Source organism: Chiloscyllium plagiosum, chromosome 28 (genome assembly GCF_004010195.1).
Source record: "Chiloscyllium plagiosum isolate BGI_BamShark_2017 chromosome 28, ASM401019v2, whole genome shotgun sequence".
In the NCBI taxonomy this organism is placed as follows: Eukaryota; Metazoa; Chordata; class Chondrichthyes; order Orectolobiformes; family Hemiscylliidae; genus Chiloscyllium; species Chiloscyllium plagiosum.
In genome coordinates this window covers 3,728,623-3,746,946 of record NC_057737.1, presented here as the reverse complement: position 1 = coordinate 3,746,946, position 18,324 = coordinate 3,728,623, and the positions used below count along the sequence as shown (strand labels likewise).

General features: G+C 42.2%; 1 protein-coding gene across 3 annotated transcripts in view; it reads right to left on the bottom strand.

Moving 5' to 3' along the window:
* Positions 1-18,324, bottom strand: part of bcas3 (BCAS3 microtubule associated cell migration factor) — a 1,214,579-nt gene that overhangs the window by 486,533 nt on the left and 709,722 nt on the right. For all 3 annotated transcript variants that reach the window (XM_043718098.1, XM_043718095.1, XM_043718097.1), the window contains one exon: positions 11,037-11,137. In XM_043718098.1, the coding sequence (XP_043574033.1) occupies positions 11,037-11,137 (101 nt within the window). The remainder of the gene's footprint in view (positions 1-11,036; positions 11,138-18,324) is intronic.

The following is an 18,324-nucleotide window of genomic DNA, read 5'->3' as shown; positions in this document are numbered from 1 at the left end:
TTCCCATCACTAACATTTGTTTTAGGATTTGTTCCTGCTAGATTTCACTTTAATTTATAGCTTCTCTACTTCTCATAAATAGTTTTATTTTTATTCTACCTCAATTCACCACCAAGTTCCAATCTCCATCACAAGTTAATTTATACACTCTCCAACAGTACTAGCAAATCTTCCTGCAAGGATATTAGTACTGGTTCTTTCAAGATGTAACCCTTTTTCCTTGTACAGGTCCCAACTGCCCCAGGGTCAATCCTAATTTCCCAGAAATCTCAAGCCCTCCTTTCCAGCTGTCCATTTTTCCAGCTATGTATTCATTTGTCCAACTATTTCTGTACTTTAGTACGTGGTACTGGGAATAATTATGAGATTACTGCCTTGGAGGCCTTGTTTTTCACGCCTAGTTCCCCAAATTCTACTTTCAGGATCTCATCTCTCTTTCTGTGTTGCCAACAACCATGTGGCTCTTCACCCAAAGGGTCTCAGCCAGAAAGGAGGAGTGCCTCAAAAGAATAGATAGGGCAAATATGCCCAAAAAAGATAAATCAAAGTAAAATGTCTCCTTTGAAAGCAAAACATGATTATTCAAAATTATCTCTGAGTTTGCCATTGCTCAAAATAACTTGGAGCCTTTTGCTGAAAAGATTTGTAAGTATGCAAGACGGGCTGTACCTTGTCACATGAACACCAGTACAGTGAGTTATTTTTGTTTCAGAATAACAAATTGTCAACAACTTGTCAGGAATACTAATTTTCACAAAGCATCATAATGCAATAATAAGGTTTGTTCTTCAAGGACATGCAAAGTAGTGCTTATAAATGAACAGCCATTCAAAGGGGCCAGTATTAAGGTTCTCAGTTTAGATACAAGAGCCCAGACTTGAACACTTCTTGCTTCTGCTCAGGTTGCTATGGAAGTATTAAATTTGATCTCAGTGCCCGAGTTAGGGAACTTGCAGCTCCTGACCCTATTTCAGTGAATCCTCTTGGAAAATGCACAAAAGTAGTCACTCAATGAAAACAGGATCAGGAACAGTATTAGTAGTGGTAGAGTTTCACTTCACTCCACTGGGAATAGCTACATTCACAGATGGTGAACAATCATTTGGGTCTTGCAGTACCCACCTACTCAAGAATAAGTGTCACCTTCAGGAAAGAAGTTGAGAGGATATGTAAGGGTAAAAATTACTGTGACAGACCTAATGTATACGAGTCGAAAGTTCACATCCTTCTAATACAGGGCATCTATTTACTTCATGATTAGATCTTTGACTTGTATATATTTTCTAACCAACCTGGTCTGAGATTTTATGACACACCTCTGGAGCAGGTGGTTCCTGAACCCAATCGGGCTGAGAGATAATTGGGTGGATGGCGAGGCTGGGCGGAAGGTAGCTGGGAATACAATAAGTAGATGAAGGTGATAGGTCGGAGAGGGGGATAGGGCAGATAGGCGGGAAAGAAGATGGACAGGTAGAACAGTTCAAAAGGGCAGTGCCAAGCTGGAAGGCTAGATCTCGGATAAGGTGGGTGGAGGGGAAATGGGGTAACTGGTGAAATCCACATTGATTCCATGTGGTTGGAGGGTTCCAAGATGAAAGATGAGGCATTCTTTCTCCAGATGTTGGGTGGCTAGAGTTTGACAGCGGAGGAGGCCTAGGACTTGCATGTCCTTGGCAGAGTGGGAGGGGGAGTTAAAGCATTCGGCCACAGGGTGGTGGGGTTGTTTAGTGCATGTGTTCTAAAAATGTTCTCTGAAACATTCCACAAGTTGACATCCTATCTCCCCAATGTAGAGGAGATCACATTGAGAGCAATGGACATTGGAGATGACATGTGTGAAGTGCAGGTAAATCTCGGTCGGATGTGGACAGATCCTTTGGGGCCTTGGATGGAGGTGAAGGGGGAGATGTGGGCCCAGGTTTTGCACTTCTTGCAGTGACAAGGGAAGGTGCTGAGAGTGGAGGGTGGATTGGTGGGGCCATGGACCTAACAAGGGAGTCGCAGATGGAATAGTCTCTCTGGAACGCAGATATGGGTGAGGAGGGAAATATATCTCTGGTAGTGGGGTCTGTTTGTAGGTGGCAGAAATGGTGGAGGATGATGCAATGTATCCAGAGGTTGGTGGGGTGGAAGGTGAGGACTGTGGGATTTTGTCCTTGTTGCGATTGGAGGGATGGGATTCAAAGGCGCAGATGCAGGAAGTGGAGGAGATGCGCTGGAGGGCATCGTTGACCACGTGGGAGGGGAAATTGCGGTCTTCGAAGAAGGAGGCCACCTGGGGATGTTCTATGGTGGAATTGGCCCTCCTGGGAGCAGATGCAGCAGAGGCGGAGGAATTGACAATAAAGGATAGCGATTTTACAGGAGGCAGGGTGGGAAGAATTGTTGTCCAGGTAGCTGTGGGTGTTGGTGGGTTTGAAGTAGATGACCGTGTTGAGTTGGTCACAGAGATGGAGATGAAGAAGTCCAGGAAGGGGAGGGAGGTATCCGATTGGGATCAGGTGAACTTGAGGTCAGGGTGGAAGGTATGCGTGAAGCTGATGAACTGTTTAACTTCCATCAACTTCATGAGTCTACGCCATCCACCAACTCACCTTCCACTCCTGGTACCTTCCCCTGCCACTGCAAGAAGTGCAAACCCACACTTCCCCCCTCACCTCCGTCCAAGGCCCCAAAGGATTCTTCCACATCTGACAGAGATTTAACTGCACTTCCGCACATGTCATCCACTATGTCTGTTGCTCTCAATGTAATCTCCTCTACATTGGGGACACAGGACGCCAACTTGCGGAATGTTTCACAGAACATCTCTGGGACACATGCACTAAACAACCCCACTGCCTTGTGGCCGAACACTTTAACTCCCCCCTCCCACTCTGCAAAGTAAATGCAAGTCCTCGGCCTACTCCATCGTCAAACTCTAGCCACCCGACACCTGGAGGAAGAATGCCTCATCTTCCAACTTGGCACCCTGCAACCACATGGAATCAACGTGGATATCATCAGTTCTCCCATTTCCCCTCCCTCACCTTGTCACAGATCCAGCCTTCCAACTCAGCACTGCCCTCTTGAACTGTCCTTCCTGTCCATACTCCTTCCCACTTATCCACTCCACCCTCCGCTCCAACCTATCACCTTCATCTACCCATCACATTCCCAGCTACCTTAGCCCAGCCCCACCCTCCTCCCATTTGTCTCTCAGCCCCCTTGGGCCTTCCCCCTCAACTCCCATTCCTTATCAGGAGCTTTTGCTCGAAACATTGCCTTTCTTGCTCCTCAGATGCTGCCTGATGGCTGTGTTTTTCCAGCACCACACTCTTTCACTCAAACATAGAGAGACTACCACTGAACCACAACAGCCCAGCCTTTGACATGTAATAGTGTCATAATTATCCTGATCATATATTCAAAAAATTCAGTACTGACCCAGGAAGGTGTTCATCAATTGTACACTGGGGAGATTCATTCAAAATTTATGAGGTTATTCTGCAGGAATAGCTAGAAGTAACTCAAATCTCATGCAGTAAAAAGCACAATCTTCCAGATGGTGCCAAAAAAAAGTAAAAACATAGTGTTGACACCCTGTGATGAGAGAGGGAAAGAAAAGTGAGTATTTGTTTGCTGACCCCTGAGGACAAAGGTCAACTCTAATCAAGGATAATGACTGCTAATGCAGACATCTGATCACTGGCTAACTGTGGCAGCATATAAAGGTCTGTGCAAAGCCTCTGTGAGTGGTCAGCTGGGGGCTTTCATCTCTAGTTGAACAGATAATGTAACCAAACAACTGACAAGAATGCTAATACTTGAATAAAAGATAGACAGCTACAAACTCTAAGACTGAGCTGTTCTTTAATGATACCTTTTGTTTTAATATTAGTTGCATGATTACCAATTTCTTTAACCCATGCAGTCCTGATACACAAAAGTTATTTTTAACTTCAATTTTGTCTTCTGTAGTGGCTCACTCCATTTGCTTTTTGAACTTGTCTCATGGACGCTGGCTATAGCCATCCAATTTGGTCTTCTTCATTACAGAGGATCAGCCAGCTACTTGTTTTTACTTTACACTTAAAATATGGGCATTACTGGTAAACTGGGTATCTTTGGTTGTATGTGGCAGAACCTCAGTCACCTCCTATCCAAAAATAAGTGAAGCAGACAATTTATTTTCAAAATGGGCATTTGCAAATCACTTTTTGTTTTACAAAGCAGCAGTTTCAATCATAACATCTTGTGGCTAGCTCTCAAAAGAGAAGGTATTTTGAATTTGGTTTCAAAATTCTCAATCACTTTTATGCTAGTACCAAAACCACTATACAAGTGTAACCCAGTGAGGGTTTGAGCAGTCATCATGGCTCCTGTCCTAAGTTGTTATTGAATACATTTTTGATTGAGGTCAATGTATAGTAGTAATCCTGTGAAAGAATTCTGAGGGATAGGATTTATGACTATTTGGCAAAACATAGTGTGATCAAAGGCAGTCAGCATGGCTTTGTGTGGGGCAGGTCATGCCTCACAAATCTTATGGAGTTCTATGAGGAGGTGTCAAGACAGGTCGACGATGGCCGAGCAGTGGATATGGTGTATATAGACTTCAGCAAGGCATTTGATAGGGTTCCCCATGGAAGGTTCATTCATAAAGTCAGGAAGTAAGGGATACAGGGAGATTTGGCTATCTGGATCCAAAATTGGCTGGCTGACAGAAGGCAGAGAGTGGTTATAGATGGAAAGTATTCTGCCTGGAGGACAGTTTGAGTGGGGTCCTGCAGGGCTCTGTTCTTGGGCCTCTGCTCCTTGTAGTTTTTATAAATGACTTAGATGAGGAGGTTGAGGGGTGGGTTAGTAAATTTGCAGATGACACAAAGGTTGGAGGTGTCATCGATATTATAGAGGGCTACTGCAGGCTGCAGTGCGACATAGACAGGATGCAGAACTGGGCTGAGAAATGGTAGATGGAGTTTGACCTGGATAAATGCGAAGTGATGAATTTTGGAAGGTCAAACTCGAATGCTGAATATAGAATTAAAGACAGGATTCTTGGCAGTGTGGAGGAACAGAGGGATCTGGGTGTGCAAATGCATAGATCCCTCAAAGTTGCTACACAAGTGGATAGGGTTGTCAAGAAAGCATATGGTGTTTTGGCTTTCATTAACAGGGGGATCGAGTTTAAGAACCACGAGGTTTTGCTGCAGCTCTACAAGTCCCTGGTGAGACCACACTTGGAATATTGTGTCCAGTTCTGGTTGCCCTACTATAGGAAAGATACAGAGACTATAGAGAGGGCGCACAGAAGGTTTACCAGGATACTGCCTGGACTGGAGGGCTTGCCTTATGACGAAAGGTTGAATAAGCTTGGACTTTTCTCTCTGGAGAGAAGGAGGAAGAGAGGAGACCTGATCGAGGTGTACAAAATAATGAGTGGAATAGATAGAGTCAATAGCCAGAGACTTTTCCCCAGGGCAGGATTGACTGGTATGAGAAGCCATAGTTTGAAGATATTAGGAGGAAGGTATAAAGGAGACGTCAGAGGTAGGTTCTTTACGCAGAGAGTTGTGAATGCATGGAATGCGTTGCCAGTTGTGGTGGTGGAGGCAGAGTCATTGGGGACATTTCAGCGACTGCTGAACATGCACATGGATAGCAGTGAGTTGAGGGGTGCTTAGGTTGTTACTATATTTTACATTAGGATTAAATCTCGACACAACATCGTGGGCCAAAGGGCCTGTCCTGTGCTGTAATTTTCTACGTTCTATGTTCTTCCAAAGTGAACTACCTTACACTTTTCCGTATTAAAACCTTAGGGTTTTCCTTGATCCTAACTGCCAATAACTTCTCATGTCCCCTCCTGGTTCTTCTTCACCCTATTTTTAGATCTTCTCTGGCTAACTTATAACTCTCAAGCCCCCTAACTGAGCCTTCATGCCTCATCCTCACATAAGCCTTCCTCTTCCTATTGACAAGAGCTTCAACTTCTTTAGTAAGTGATGGCACCCTCTCTCAACTACTACCTCCCTGCCTGATAGGTATATACTTATCAAGAACCGCAGTAGCTGATTCTTGAATAAGCTCCACATTTCAACTATGTCCATCCCCTGCAGTTTCCTTCCCCATCCATCAATTAGTTAATGTTTCTATCTTGACTTTGTGTCATACTTCATTTTATATGCTCCTGTGAAGCATCTTCGGACATTTCTTTACACTAAAGATGTTATCTAAACATCGGTCATTATTGTTGCTATTGTTGAATCATGCTACTTAGTTGGATGTCATTCAGGACTTCAATGCCACCTGTTTTGAACACTACTTTTCTAGCATCATCTTGAAAGTACCTGTGGAAAATTGGATGGTTTTGAGGTTGAGGGTAGATAGCAAGGGGCTTCAGCTGTACTGGTTCAGGTGTATTTCCCAGTGAACAGATCAAGGAAAAACAATTATGTCGCTAGAACTATCTGTGCGCCAAAGTCAGGCAGGATACTAAAGATAGTTCATGAATACTTGAAGTACCCATGACAAATAAGTAGTGAAACACCTCACATTGTTATCAAGCTGAAATAAGGAAATCCTAGATTAATCATTAAGTCGATGATTTGGCCTGCAAGTCATATTTTGCAACCACAATTTAACCACTAGGCAATAGTATGTAATTTTTCCTGTTCAGCTGTGCCCAGTAATGCATCATGCTGGAAGTGTACTGAATGGGTTTAAGTGTTTATGGAAAGAACAAGTGCAAAATAAGACTTTCTTCAGGATTTCCTATGTATAGTTACATGAACTCTTAGTGTATATATATTAGAAAAGACACCATGGCAGGGTGAAGGAACGTCTAAAGGACCAATACAGATACAATGGGCAGAGCTGAAAGTTGATAGCACCATCGAATAAGCCTACTATTTGAAAGGAACATTGAAGCTGTGATATAATTTAAAGAGATCACAGCAAAGAAACTAGTGAAACAAGGAAAAGCCTTTTTCAAAATTGCATCATTAAAACTATATTGATCACACAGCAGAGTTACATTATTAGCATTTGTTTTAGTTAATCCCATTCCTCATTTACAGGAAATCTGATTACAGAGAAGTTTGGTTCTAATCTCACTGACTACTTCTTGACAGCCATTCTTAGTTCCATTGGTTGAATAGAAACAATTACACGCATCAGCCATAAGAAATGCCAGGTGTTTAATGAAAAGGTGGGAATATGCCACATACTAATTTGCACTGAAATCAAAGTAGAAAATATTCAAAATACTTAGCTGGACAGGCAGGATCTGTGGAGTTAAACTGAGTTAATGTTTCAGTCAATAATTATTCGTCAAAACTTAATTTTCTTTATCCTAGATACAGTGACTTAACACTCGGTAGTGGGGTCACGGTCCAAAGGGTGGTAGGAGGTGGCATTGTGAGTGTTGGCATTTGGCTTCTGCTAGATAAGGGCCAACATACCAGACAATAACATTAACATTCTTGTCCATAGCTTGCTGACAATGTTATGGTTAGACCTAAGAGTAGGAAACAAGAAGTTCAGGTGGCCATAGATTAGAGTGAATGATAAAGGCAGAAAATAAACAACAGATTTACAAAAAGTGAGAGGTGAAAGGAGAGGCCCACATGGAGGGAGAGTATTGGAGATGGCTTAAGTGGTCATCACTTGAGGGGGGAGAACTCTGGCCAAGGAAACGGGCATGAATGATGAAATGATAAAAGATATCGCACAGAAGATGTTCCACATCAAAGGAACATGGGAGTAGGCCATTCAGGATATTTGGGAATAAAGCTGAGGCCTTCACTGAAGACAGAGTTCGGAGTTAGAGGGTATTGTGAATAGCTTAGATTTAATTAGTTTATCTTAAATGCAACTGTGGGCCCTTTGGAACTCTGGAGAAGATGGGAAAAAGGACAGCCAGTGGTCCCGCTTTTCATCTAAATCCAGTAGATACTGTAGAGAAGAGGCAATGTGGATGGTAGGGAAAACAAGTACCTGTTTGGCAAAGAATGTCCAACACGGCTGAATATCCTGATACCATTGATCATGTAAGTTCACAAGGAAGACCAACCACAGTACAGAGTCATGGAGGGCTGAATGATATCTTGAAACCAGATTTCAACATGACTCATCTTCATCAGGAAAGAAAGGATAGGCTACTGAATTCCATAAGCCTGCTCCATCATTCAATGAGGTCATGACCGATCTGTACCACAACATTATTTAGCTACCTTACCTTATACCTAGATATCCTTAACTAAAAATCTGTCGAGTCTTGAAATATTCTTGTCTCAAAATTAACAGAATTCACCGACAGAGAATTCCACATTTCTTTTTTTTTTGTAGAATTTTTATTGAAAATTTAACATGTTTTTACACGTTTACAAAAGAAAACTAAAAAAACCCCAAGTATAAACATTGATATACAATTAAATCTCAAACAAATAATAACCAAAATCTATCAACAGAAAAAAGAAATACCGAGAAAAAAAAACAAAACTCAACTAACTACTCATCTAACCGACAACTAACCAGAGTGTATGATTAAATCTCTTAACATTATTCAAGAGAAAAAAAAACTGATGGATAACACAGAAATTGGGTAGTGATATACATGTTCGGAATGTGTTAACATCAGATCATAACAAAACCCGTATTCGTGCGGGATTCCTCTCCCAAGGGGCCCCGGACCAGTCAGGTTCACCCTCTCAATTAAATAAAAGCCCTTGTTAGGCTGACAAAATATCTGTATTTGTGTAATTCAAGAAGGGCTGCCATATTTTATGGAATAATTCATTTTTTTTGGTGCACCAATTTGTAAGGAAGCCGGGGGAATGTAATTATTCTGTGCCAATTCCATGAGGGCCCTCAGCCACCCAGTTTATCAAAGTGTTTTTCCTTGCACAGAAAGAGAGAATGGAAATTAATCTCTTCCCTATCGTAATTTCAGATGTTCTTTATCCAATAAGTGTGTCTCCTATAGGAGAGCTATATCAACCCTTTCTTTCCTGAGGTTTGATAATATTTTCTTCCTTTTGATTAGTGAATTACTCCCCGTGACATTCCAGTTGCACCATTTAATCGACTGATTAACCATAATCACCGGGCAAGTCCGAGACCCCTCGGGAGAAGAAACCCTATCCAAAACATCCCGAGCATAGAGCATATAAAATTCACAAAAATAATACTCAGATCAATATAATAAAAAACTATTTCTAAACAAAAAAAATAAAACTTATTTAAACAGAGATTTTCCCCCTTGTTCCCAGGGGGCAACGCTTCCTTTCCAAAAGCCCATCATAACCTCTCCCAACCAGTGCCCCACCCTTGACCCAGGCACCCCATGATAGGATAAAGAAAATTCAAATATACTACTGAGCTAGAATTGACAATGAGTACCCTACCCCCCACCCCCCTCTCACCCATACCAACACCTGGATATATTTGGTAATGTTAATACCATGTATGAACATATATATCTATAAAATTACAGTCTCAACAAATAATATTTAAATATAGTAATACAAAATAACAGGGGAAAACAACCCCGCTCCTGAGGACAGGGATAAAATAGGATAAGGTAACCACCTCCCCCCCACCTACATTAACTAGACCCCCTGGCCTATATATATATATATTACAAAAAAGGGGCATAAAATCGCTAAGTGAAGAATAAATAAATAAACCCCTCTCCCCAACCCCCGGAGATAATATTAAACAGTAAGGTAATGAAGGGAAAAAAAAGGGGGGTAAACCGGGGTGGGGGGAGGGCAAAACATCAATTAACTCTTACAATTTATCTAAGAGAGTCCAAAAATTCCTTGGTCTTCTTCGGTGATCCAAAGTTATACACGGACCCTTCATGGCTGAAGTGTAGCATAGCTGGGTAGCACAAGGAGTAGTGAATGTTTAAATCCCTGAAACACTTCTTCGCTTCGTCAAATGCCGTCCTCTTTTGGACCAAAGCTGGGGAAAAGTCCTGGAATAACATAATCTTGGATCCTTTATAAATCATGGCTTGGGGATCTTTCCCAAGATTTCTGGAAGCTTCCAAGAGCATTTGCCTCTCCTTGTAGCTCTGCAGCTGGAACAGGATGGGCGGGGGTGCTGGTTCGAGCCGGGCCCGTGCAATGCAACCTGGTAGGCCCATTCCACCCTTACCTGGCCTGATCCAGTCTCCAGATTTAAAAGCTGTAGAAGGCACTGCTCGACGAACACTGTAAGCTGGCCTTCCTCTTCCTGTTCGGGAAGGCCCAGCAAACGAATATTTTTTCGACGACCTCGAGAATCCGAGAGTGAATTCCATCTGCTCTGAGACTCTTCAATGAAGGCGTCGATCTTCGCGTCAAGTTTGGAGATTATTTCCGCAAGGCTCACCAGCGTAGGTAAGTCCCCCGGGACTTACCTACAGACTGCGGACGCCTCTGCTGCAGCTGGGGAGGGTGTGGGAGGGGTTTCTGCCTGCCGAGAACTGCGGGCTCCTTTCCCCCTAGTCATTTTTACAGGAGACTAGACTGTTTAAATTTAGTACTGAGCAACTAATTACATTAAGTAAAAACTATTTTAAATGATTTGGTAAGTGTGGTAGAGGCGGGTGGTCCACTTTGCCCAAGTCTTGGGAGGAGCACTATAGACTCAGACTTGCTGAGTCGCCGCCATATTGGATCTCCGAATTCCACATTTCTATTTGTGTTTGTGAGAAAACAGGCTTCTGAATTTCTTCCTAAAGAGCCTACATCTCATTTTTAAGATTACTTCACCTTCTTTTGATTTCTCCAACAAAGGAAGTAGTTTTTCTGCATCAAATCCTTTTAGCATTTTAAACAATAGTACAGGTAACAATTGAGGAAAAATAATCATGGAATAAAAACAGGAACCAACCTCAGAGTAAAACTGTCTTCATATGCAGTATAATTTATCCAATACCTAGATCCAAATAATATCCTAAACCATGGGTTTCTGCTATATTATTGTTATGATAGTTAATGTGAATATCTCCAACAAACTGAAACTTGGCACCATTAACTAATAACAGAGGAACAGCTACTTACACCCAGTCAGTTGATTCTGAGAGTGTTGGACAGCATCGGCACTAAGCAGCAATGGATGGTTTGCATTGAATGGTGGTTGGAGTTCATTCCACTGTGGAGTCCTGTGTAGCAGAGTGTGAAAAAACACAAGATTTGAGAAGAACAAAGCATACTTTTAACATTCAGCATTTAGAATGCAAATATCAGACTGGTGTTGTTATAATGGCCATTGCTATGAATATCATGTTACCATCCAGTTAGGAATGGTGCCTTAACCCACTCCTTCACTGGTCACAACAAAGATTGAATTTTAAAAGATAAGTGATATTGTCAAGTAGATATATTAAACTGTACAAGCTCTGCACCAGAAAGAAGTCAACCTGGTTCCTTCTTTTAACAAATAACGACCTCATTTATTGGAAACAAAACTTACTTCAGCAATGATGTAAAAATAATTCACAAAAGATTTGAACAGTGCAAATGAATCCAACTACTCTTCTCAAAAGAAAAACACACAAAGACACTGTATCTAAGTCGGGAAAAGGTATGTAAAACCATGCAAAATGTTATTGTAAAAGCACTGTGGGCAAGTGTCAGTTAAAGTCAAAGGAAAAAAAAATTATTCACAGATTGCCCAAAGTGCTGGACAACAGCAAAAATTGCTTTCCACACAATCTGCTGGCACAGGGAAATCTTCCTGGATCAGGTATGGCTAGTTGACATAGCTTTTTCTGTAGACAGTAGATTTGAATTCTCCTTTAGGAACTCTCTATTGTGATTATAAAATATTCAAAAGATTTATGACTCACAATGAGGGCAGACAAAAGAAAATGCAGCTAAAACAAGTTATCTTTGATTGTCTAGTTTAAATCTAATATCCTATTTTCACCCACAAATTGATTTCATGTGAGAATATTGCAGACTCCATGTCACGTTTCAAGCAGCTTGTTCCTTGCAAATACAATATTGCTACTGCTGTAATGAGTGAATTTTGTTTAGTGAAATATTCTTTTCAAACCTTCAAGCTATACATGTATATATGTAATAATATATATGTGCACATGTATATGTCCAGTTGTTATATTATAAATCAATATTTTGAATAGCACACCTTTATTATAATTACTAAGGAAAAGTGGAGACCTCTTTCAGATTACCTCTGACTATTTTTTGAATCTCTCAAAAGTTTTGTTCCATTCACAAAGAACTTTGCTAACTGTTCTAATATATTCTCTCATCAACTCCTTCAGTATGTCCAATCCATTTCCAGGCCACTGTCAAATGCTCATGGAGTCATAGAGTCATAGAGATGTACAGCATGGAAACAGACCCTTCGGTCCAACTCGTCAATGCTGACCAGATATCCCAACCCAATCTAATCCCACCTACCAGCACCTGGCCCATATCCCTTCCTAATCATATACCCATCCAAATGCCTCTTAAATGTTGCAATTGTACCAGCCTCCACCACTTCCTCTGGCAGCTTATTCCATACATGCACCACCCTCTGCATGAAAAAGTTGCCCCGTAGGTCTCTTTTATTTTCTTCCCCTTTCACCCTAAAACTATGCCTTCTAGTTCTGGACTCCCCCACCCCAGGGAAAAGATTTTGTCTATTTATCCTATCCATGCCTCTCATAATTTTGTAAACCTCTATAAGGTCACCCCTCAGCCTCCAATGCTCCAGGGAAAACAGCCCCAGCCTATTCAACCTTTCCCTATAGCTCAAATCCTCCAACCCTGGCAACATCCTTGTAAATCTTTTCTGAACCCTTTCAAGTTTCACAACATCTTTCCGATAGGAAGGAGACCAGAATTGCATGCAATATTCCAACAGTGGCCTAATCAATGTCCTGTACAGCTGCAACATGACCTCCCAACTCCTGTACTCTGACCAATAAAGGAAAGCATACCAAATACCTTCTTCACTATCCTATCTACCTGCGACTCTACTTTCAAGGAGCTATGAACCTGCACTCCAAGGTCTCTTTGTTCAGCAACACTCCCTAGGACCTTACCATTAAGTGTATAAGTCCTGCTAAGATTTGCTTTCCCAAAATGTAGCACCTCGCATTTATCTGAATTAAACTTCATCTGCCACTTTTCAGTCCATTGACCCATCCAGTCAAGAACCTGTTGAAATCTGAGGTAACCTTCTTCGCTGTCCACTACATCTCCAATTTTGGTGTCATCTGCAAACTTATTAACCATACCTCTTATGCTCGCATCCAAATCATTTATAGAAATGATGAAAAGAAGAGGACCCAGCACCGATCCTTGTGGCACTCCACTGGTCACAGGCCTCCAGTCTGAAAAACAATCCTCCACTACCACCCTCTGTCTTCTACCTTTGTGCCAGTTCTATATCCAAATGGCTAGTTCTCCCTGTACTACGTGAGACCTAACCTTGCTAACCAGTCTCTCATGGGGCTGTTCAGCAATGTGTAATGCACATGATGGCTTTGTGTCTTTTAATACTGAACACAGCTAAATGAGAAAATTTTGCTTGTTACTACAGTTGGTAAATTATTTCTCACACTTTAGTTATGCATAAGACAGTATGTTTAGCTTTTTCGAACTTTGTCTGCTTCAGTTGTGAAAGGTCGAACAATTTAGGGCCAACCATTGCTCCTTGCATTAGCAAGCTCCATGTTCTCATCATTTTCTGGTTAAAGCAGTTTCTTCTGAATTTCTTACTTCATTTAGTTAGGGTGAATTCACATGATATTGCAGTAATAGTGTCAGTGCAATCACAATCAAGAAGCAGGGCCTGACCTGACACCAAAGCAGAGAAGAGAGCGAGCAGCAAGTGGAGAAAATCCGACTTTATTCTGTTTGGAATCAGTTCAGGTCTTAACTGAAATTCTGTCACCAAGTCACCCTTTATTTATATGTGGGAAGTTCCTTGACAGTGGTCCAGCTTCTTCTGAGCCAACTCTCAGAATGTCAAAGTGCCTGAAGTCCCTCTATTTTGTCTGTCAGCCAGGGCTCTGCGATTGGACCAGATTTAATTCAGGGAACTCATATTCTATGATGTCCACCTGGCTGACCTCATTACAATCACTACATCCCTCCCCAATGGAGTCCAAGGATATGGGCTGACCCTTTTTCTTGTAGCGCCTCCTGGAACGCTTTAGCATTGCGTTAGGTTCCTCTGACTCTGCATTTGGATATGGGCAGCATATAATGCACAGGAACTCATCTCTTGTGCACAGATCATCTCGGGACAAGTTCACCTTTTTCTTCCGTCAGCAAAGGGTTTGATGCGTCAAGATCTGCCATGTCCATCTCAGACTCAGAAGTCTCTTCAGCTTTTGATAGAGAGGCAGAACCCACAGGTTCCAACAGTCTTTCCAACTATTTCAAGGCCAGGGCACATTTTGCTCCCAGACTGTTTGCAAGTCTGCAGCTTTCATATAGTCCACGTGTTTGTTTAGGACTGTCGCTCCTACCAGAACTTTACACATCACTAATCCTGACCTTGCATTGACTAAGCCTTTTACTCATGCAGAGCCATTTAGAACATTGAACATAGAACATTACAGCTCAGGAGCAGGTCCTTCAGTCCACAATGTTGTGTTGACCGATTCTGACTGTGAACCCTATCCATGCATCTCATAATTTTATAGACATTTATCAAGTCTCTCCTTAGCCTCCGTTGCTCCAGAGAAAACAACCCAAGTTTTTCTAGCCTCTTCTTATAGCTCAAAACCTCTAATCCAGGCAGCATACAGGTATATCTTTTCATATACATCCTTTAATGTGACAACCAGAACTTAACACAACACTCTAGGTGTGACCTAACCAAACTCTTTTAAAGCTGCAACATGACATCCTGACTCTTGAACTCAATTCCCCGATCAATAAAGGCAAACATGTCATATGCCTTCTTTACCACCCTATCTACTTGTGTGGCCACTTTCAGGGAGCTATGGACTTTAACCCCAAGATTCCTCTGAACACCAATGCTGTTCAGGAACTTGACCTTAACCACTTCCATAGTTCTAAACCAAACATCATCCCCTGTAGTAAACTGTCTCTTTTTGCTTGGTGGAGCCTGGCCTCTGGCACTGGCCTTCCTGATGCTATTTTACCTTCCCAACCTGGGGTGGGAGGGTCAGATTTAACCTCCTCATTAGCAGCTCTGCTGGAGTTATCCCTGTGGCTGCATGAAGGGTGGTCCAATACTCAAACTGGGACAGTTTAGTACCTGGTGAAGCTGTAGACTGTTTCTTCATACCTGCCTTCACATTTAGACTGCTTTTCTGCCAGGCCATTGGATGGCGTATGGCATGAAGCTGTCCTTAGATGTTGAATACTATTTGATGTTTGGAAATACCCAAATTCTCTGCTGGTAAACAACAGCTGGTATCTGCGACCAACACTTCCGGGAGTCTGCGTATTGCAAAAGATGTGTGCACTTTATCTATCGTATGCATGTCCAACCACTTTGAATGGGTGGCTACAATGAATAAGAACATTGAGCCTTCACAATTGACATGCAACTGAGTCCAGGATTTACCCAGCCACTCTCATGAACGTGGGGGAGATTCTGGCTGTAATTTTGTTCTCATTGGCACTCTGGGCTCTGCCCTAAGCGGGCCACCAAACGCAATTTCCCACCAACATCTTCATTTTGGATACCCCTGGATGGCCCTGGTGGAGTTCAGCCAGAATCTGGTGTGACCTTTGCTCGGGACTATCACTATCACTTTTTCTCTCTATATGCTGTCCTCAACAGTGATCTGGTTGTCCGGGTCCAAAAGCATTTCAATTCTGGTTGTGACAGCTTTTTGGTTTAGCCCATCAACATCAGCTGTTTCAGTTTTGTCAGGACCAGATATTTCTGCATTCAAAGTCTGGTATTGTCAGCTGTGACTGGAAATGTGTTCAAAAAATTTAAAACCGCTATGGACACTTACGTGCCGTTACCACCGGTGGCGTATCTGCCAGTGGGAGGTGGCTGAAGGCATCCACATTTGCTACTTGGTTGCCTGGATGTTGTTCCAACTTGTAATTATACGTACTTAGCATTAGAGCCCACCGCTAAATTTGGCCTGAAGCTATGAGCAATATTGCCTTGTCCTCTTTAAGTAGACCTAGCAGGGATTTTTGTTCTGTTATTATTACAAATTTACATCCGCAAAGGTATTAGTAGAACATCCTGCCTACAAATATGACTGCCAAACCTTCCTTCTCAATCTAGGTGCAATTATACTCTGTACTGGCCAAAGCTCTAGGTGCATATACTATTGGGCATTCCACTCTATTGGGCCACGTATGAACTAATACTAACCTGAAGCTATAAAGTGAGGCATTGCATGTCAATACCACATCTCCTTTGGGATCATAGTGTGCCAACACCTAGCTGTTTCTTCATTTCCCTGAAAATTATGGCTTTTGGCTGTGTGATCATTTCCAAGACTGACCAGTTTATAGGAGTTGATGCAAAGGTGCACGGATGAAGGCCAGGTTATGTATGAATAATAATTCAACCAGCCCAATGAAAGACCTAAGCTTCGGTACTGACATGGAAGCTAGGGCACCTTTGATTGTCCTCACTTTACCTTCCAATGGGTGGAACCCAGTTTTATTGACTCTGTAGCCCGAGTAGGTCATTTGGAATACACAGTTTTCCCTTCTTAGACCGATACTGGCCTGGGAGAAATGTCTAAGCGCTATATCCAAGTTCTCAAAGTGCTTCTTATTTGTCTTTCTTGTTATTCGCACATCATCCAGATAAATGGCGACCTGAGGTAGACCTTGCAAAATGTTCTCCATCTGTGAAAAATTGCACAGGCTAATGGTACCTCAAATGGCAGTCTTGTATCAGGTTCAAGCCCTTATGGATATTAATTGCAGCATAATTCCGGGAATCCTCATCAAACCTCAATTGCATGTACACATGGTTCATGTCCAGTTTCATGAAGGACAGCACCTACTCATAGCTGTGCATATTAATCCTCCATACAAGGGATTGGGTATTTATTCTGCTGTGAAAAGCAATTTATCATTTGTTTAAAACTCCCATAAAGATGAACCAACCTATTAGGTTTCACAATCGGTATAACGAGTGCTGCCCATTCCACAAACTGGACTGGTTTGATGATTCCTTTGTTTTCCAGCCTTCTGATTCCTGCATCTCCTTTTGCAAGTATCACTGGGCAGACCTTGCAGAATCATGGCATTGCTTCCTGGTTAACATACAAGTTGAAACCAAAAGAGAAAAAGCTGGAAAATCCCAGCAGGTCTGGCAGCATCTGTAAGGAGAGAAAAGAGCTGACGTTTCGAGTTTAACTGACCCTTTCTCAGATCTGACAAAGCTTTGACAAAGTGTCAGTTAGACTCAAAACGTCAGCTCTTTTCTCTCCTTACAGATGCTGCCAGACCTGCTGAGATTTTCCAGCATTTTCTCTTTTGGTTTCAGATTCCAACATCCGCAGAAATTTGCTTTTACCCTTTTGTTTTTAACATACAAGTTGGCCTTCGCTCCTTTGATAGTCCCTAGACTTTCCTGAATGACTTCTAGGCATTTAATTCGGACTTCACTCGGACAGCCATTTCTCAACTGCAATATTTTGATCTTATCTACGTGAATCTTTCTCAATCAATTTCACCCCATTAAGCTCGGACCCGAGTCTTTTACTATAACCAAACTAGCTGCTTCTCAAAAGTGGCCAAAACTGAAGTTGGTATCCTAAACCTATAAGGTTCCCCAGTACAGGTTCTCAGTCTAGCCAAGGTCTAGAGCAAAGTCCAGAGCAAAGTTTTTCTCAAGACTGCTTCTTCAATCACTGAAATGGATGCGCCAATATCGATCTCCATTAGAAGCAGATGACCATTTAACCAATTTACTGCAATTGGATCCAATTTGGATGTTGCTAAGCAATTTAACTGTTCCAAACCAGATGCAGTTGGAATTTGCAGGGTTTTCACTCTCCTGGATACCGATGTATGAGTTCTCTTACTCAGTTTAGGTCACGTTGGACTCCTTTCCTGTTTTGAGTCTGCAGACTAGATAGCGACTACAGTGGCTTGCTGGGCTGGATCCTGAAGAAAATTTTAAATGTTTGATTGAGGCTTGGCGTTGTTTTGGGGTTTTGCTGTGGGCTGACCTACAGTCCCTCTCTCAGGATATGTCCTGAATGTGGCTATGCAATTGTCTTCACTCAAGTGGGGTTCCCCAAACTCAGTCAGACTGGCGAGGGTGTCCACTTCCATCGGAATACCCTGCAACTCGTATGCTCCACATATGGCATTTTCCAATGATAAAGGCCCTATTTGAAGTCCATATGGGCTTCAGCTAGTT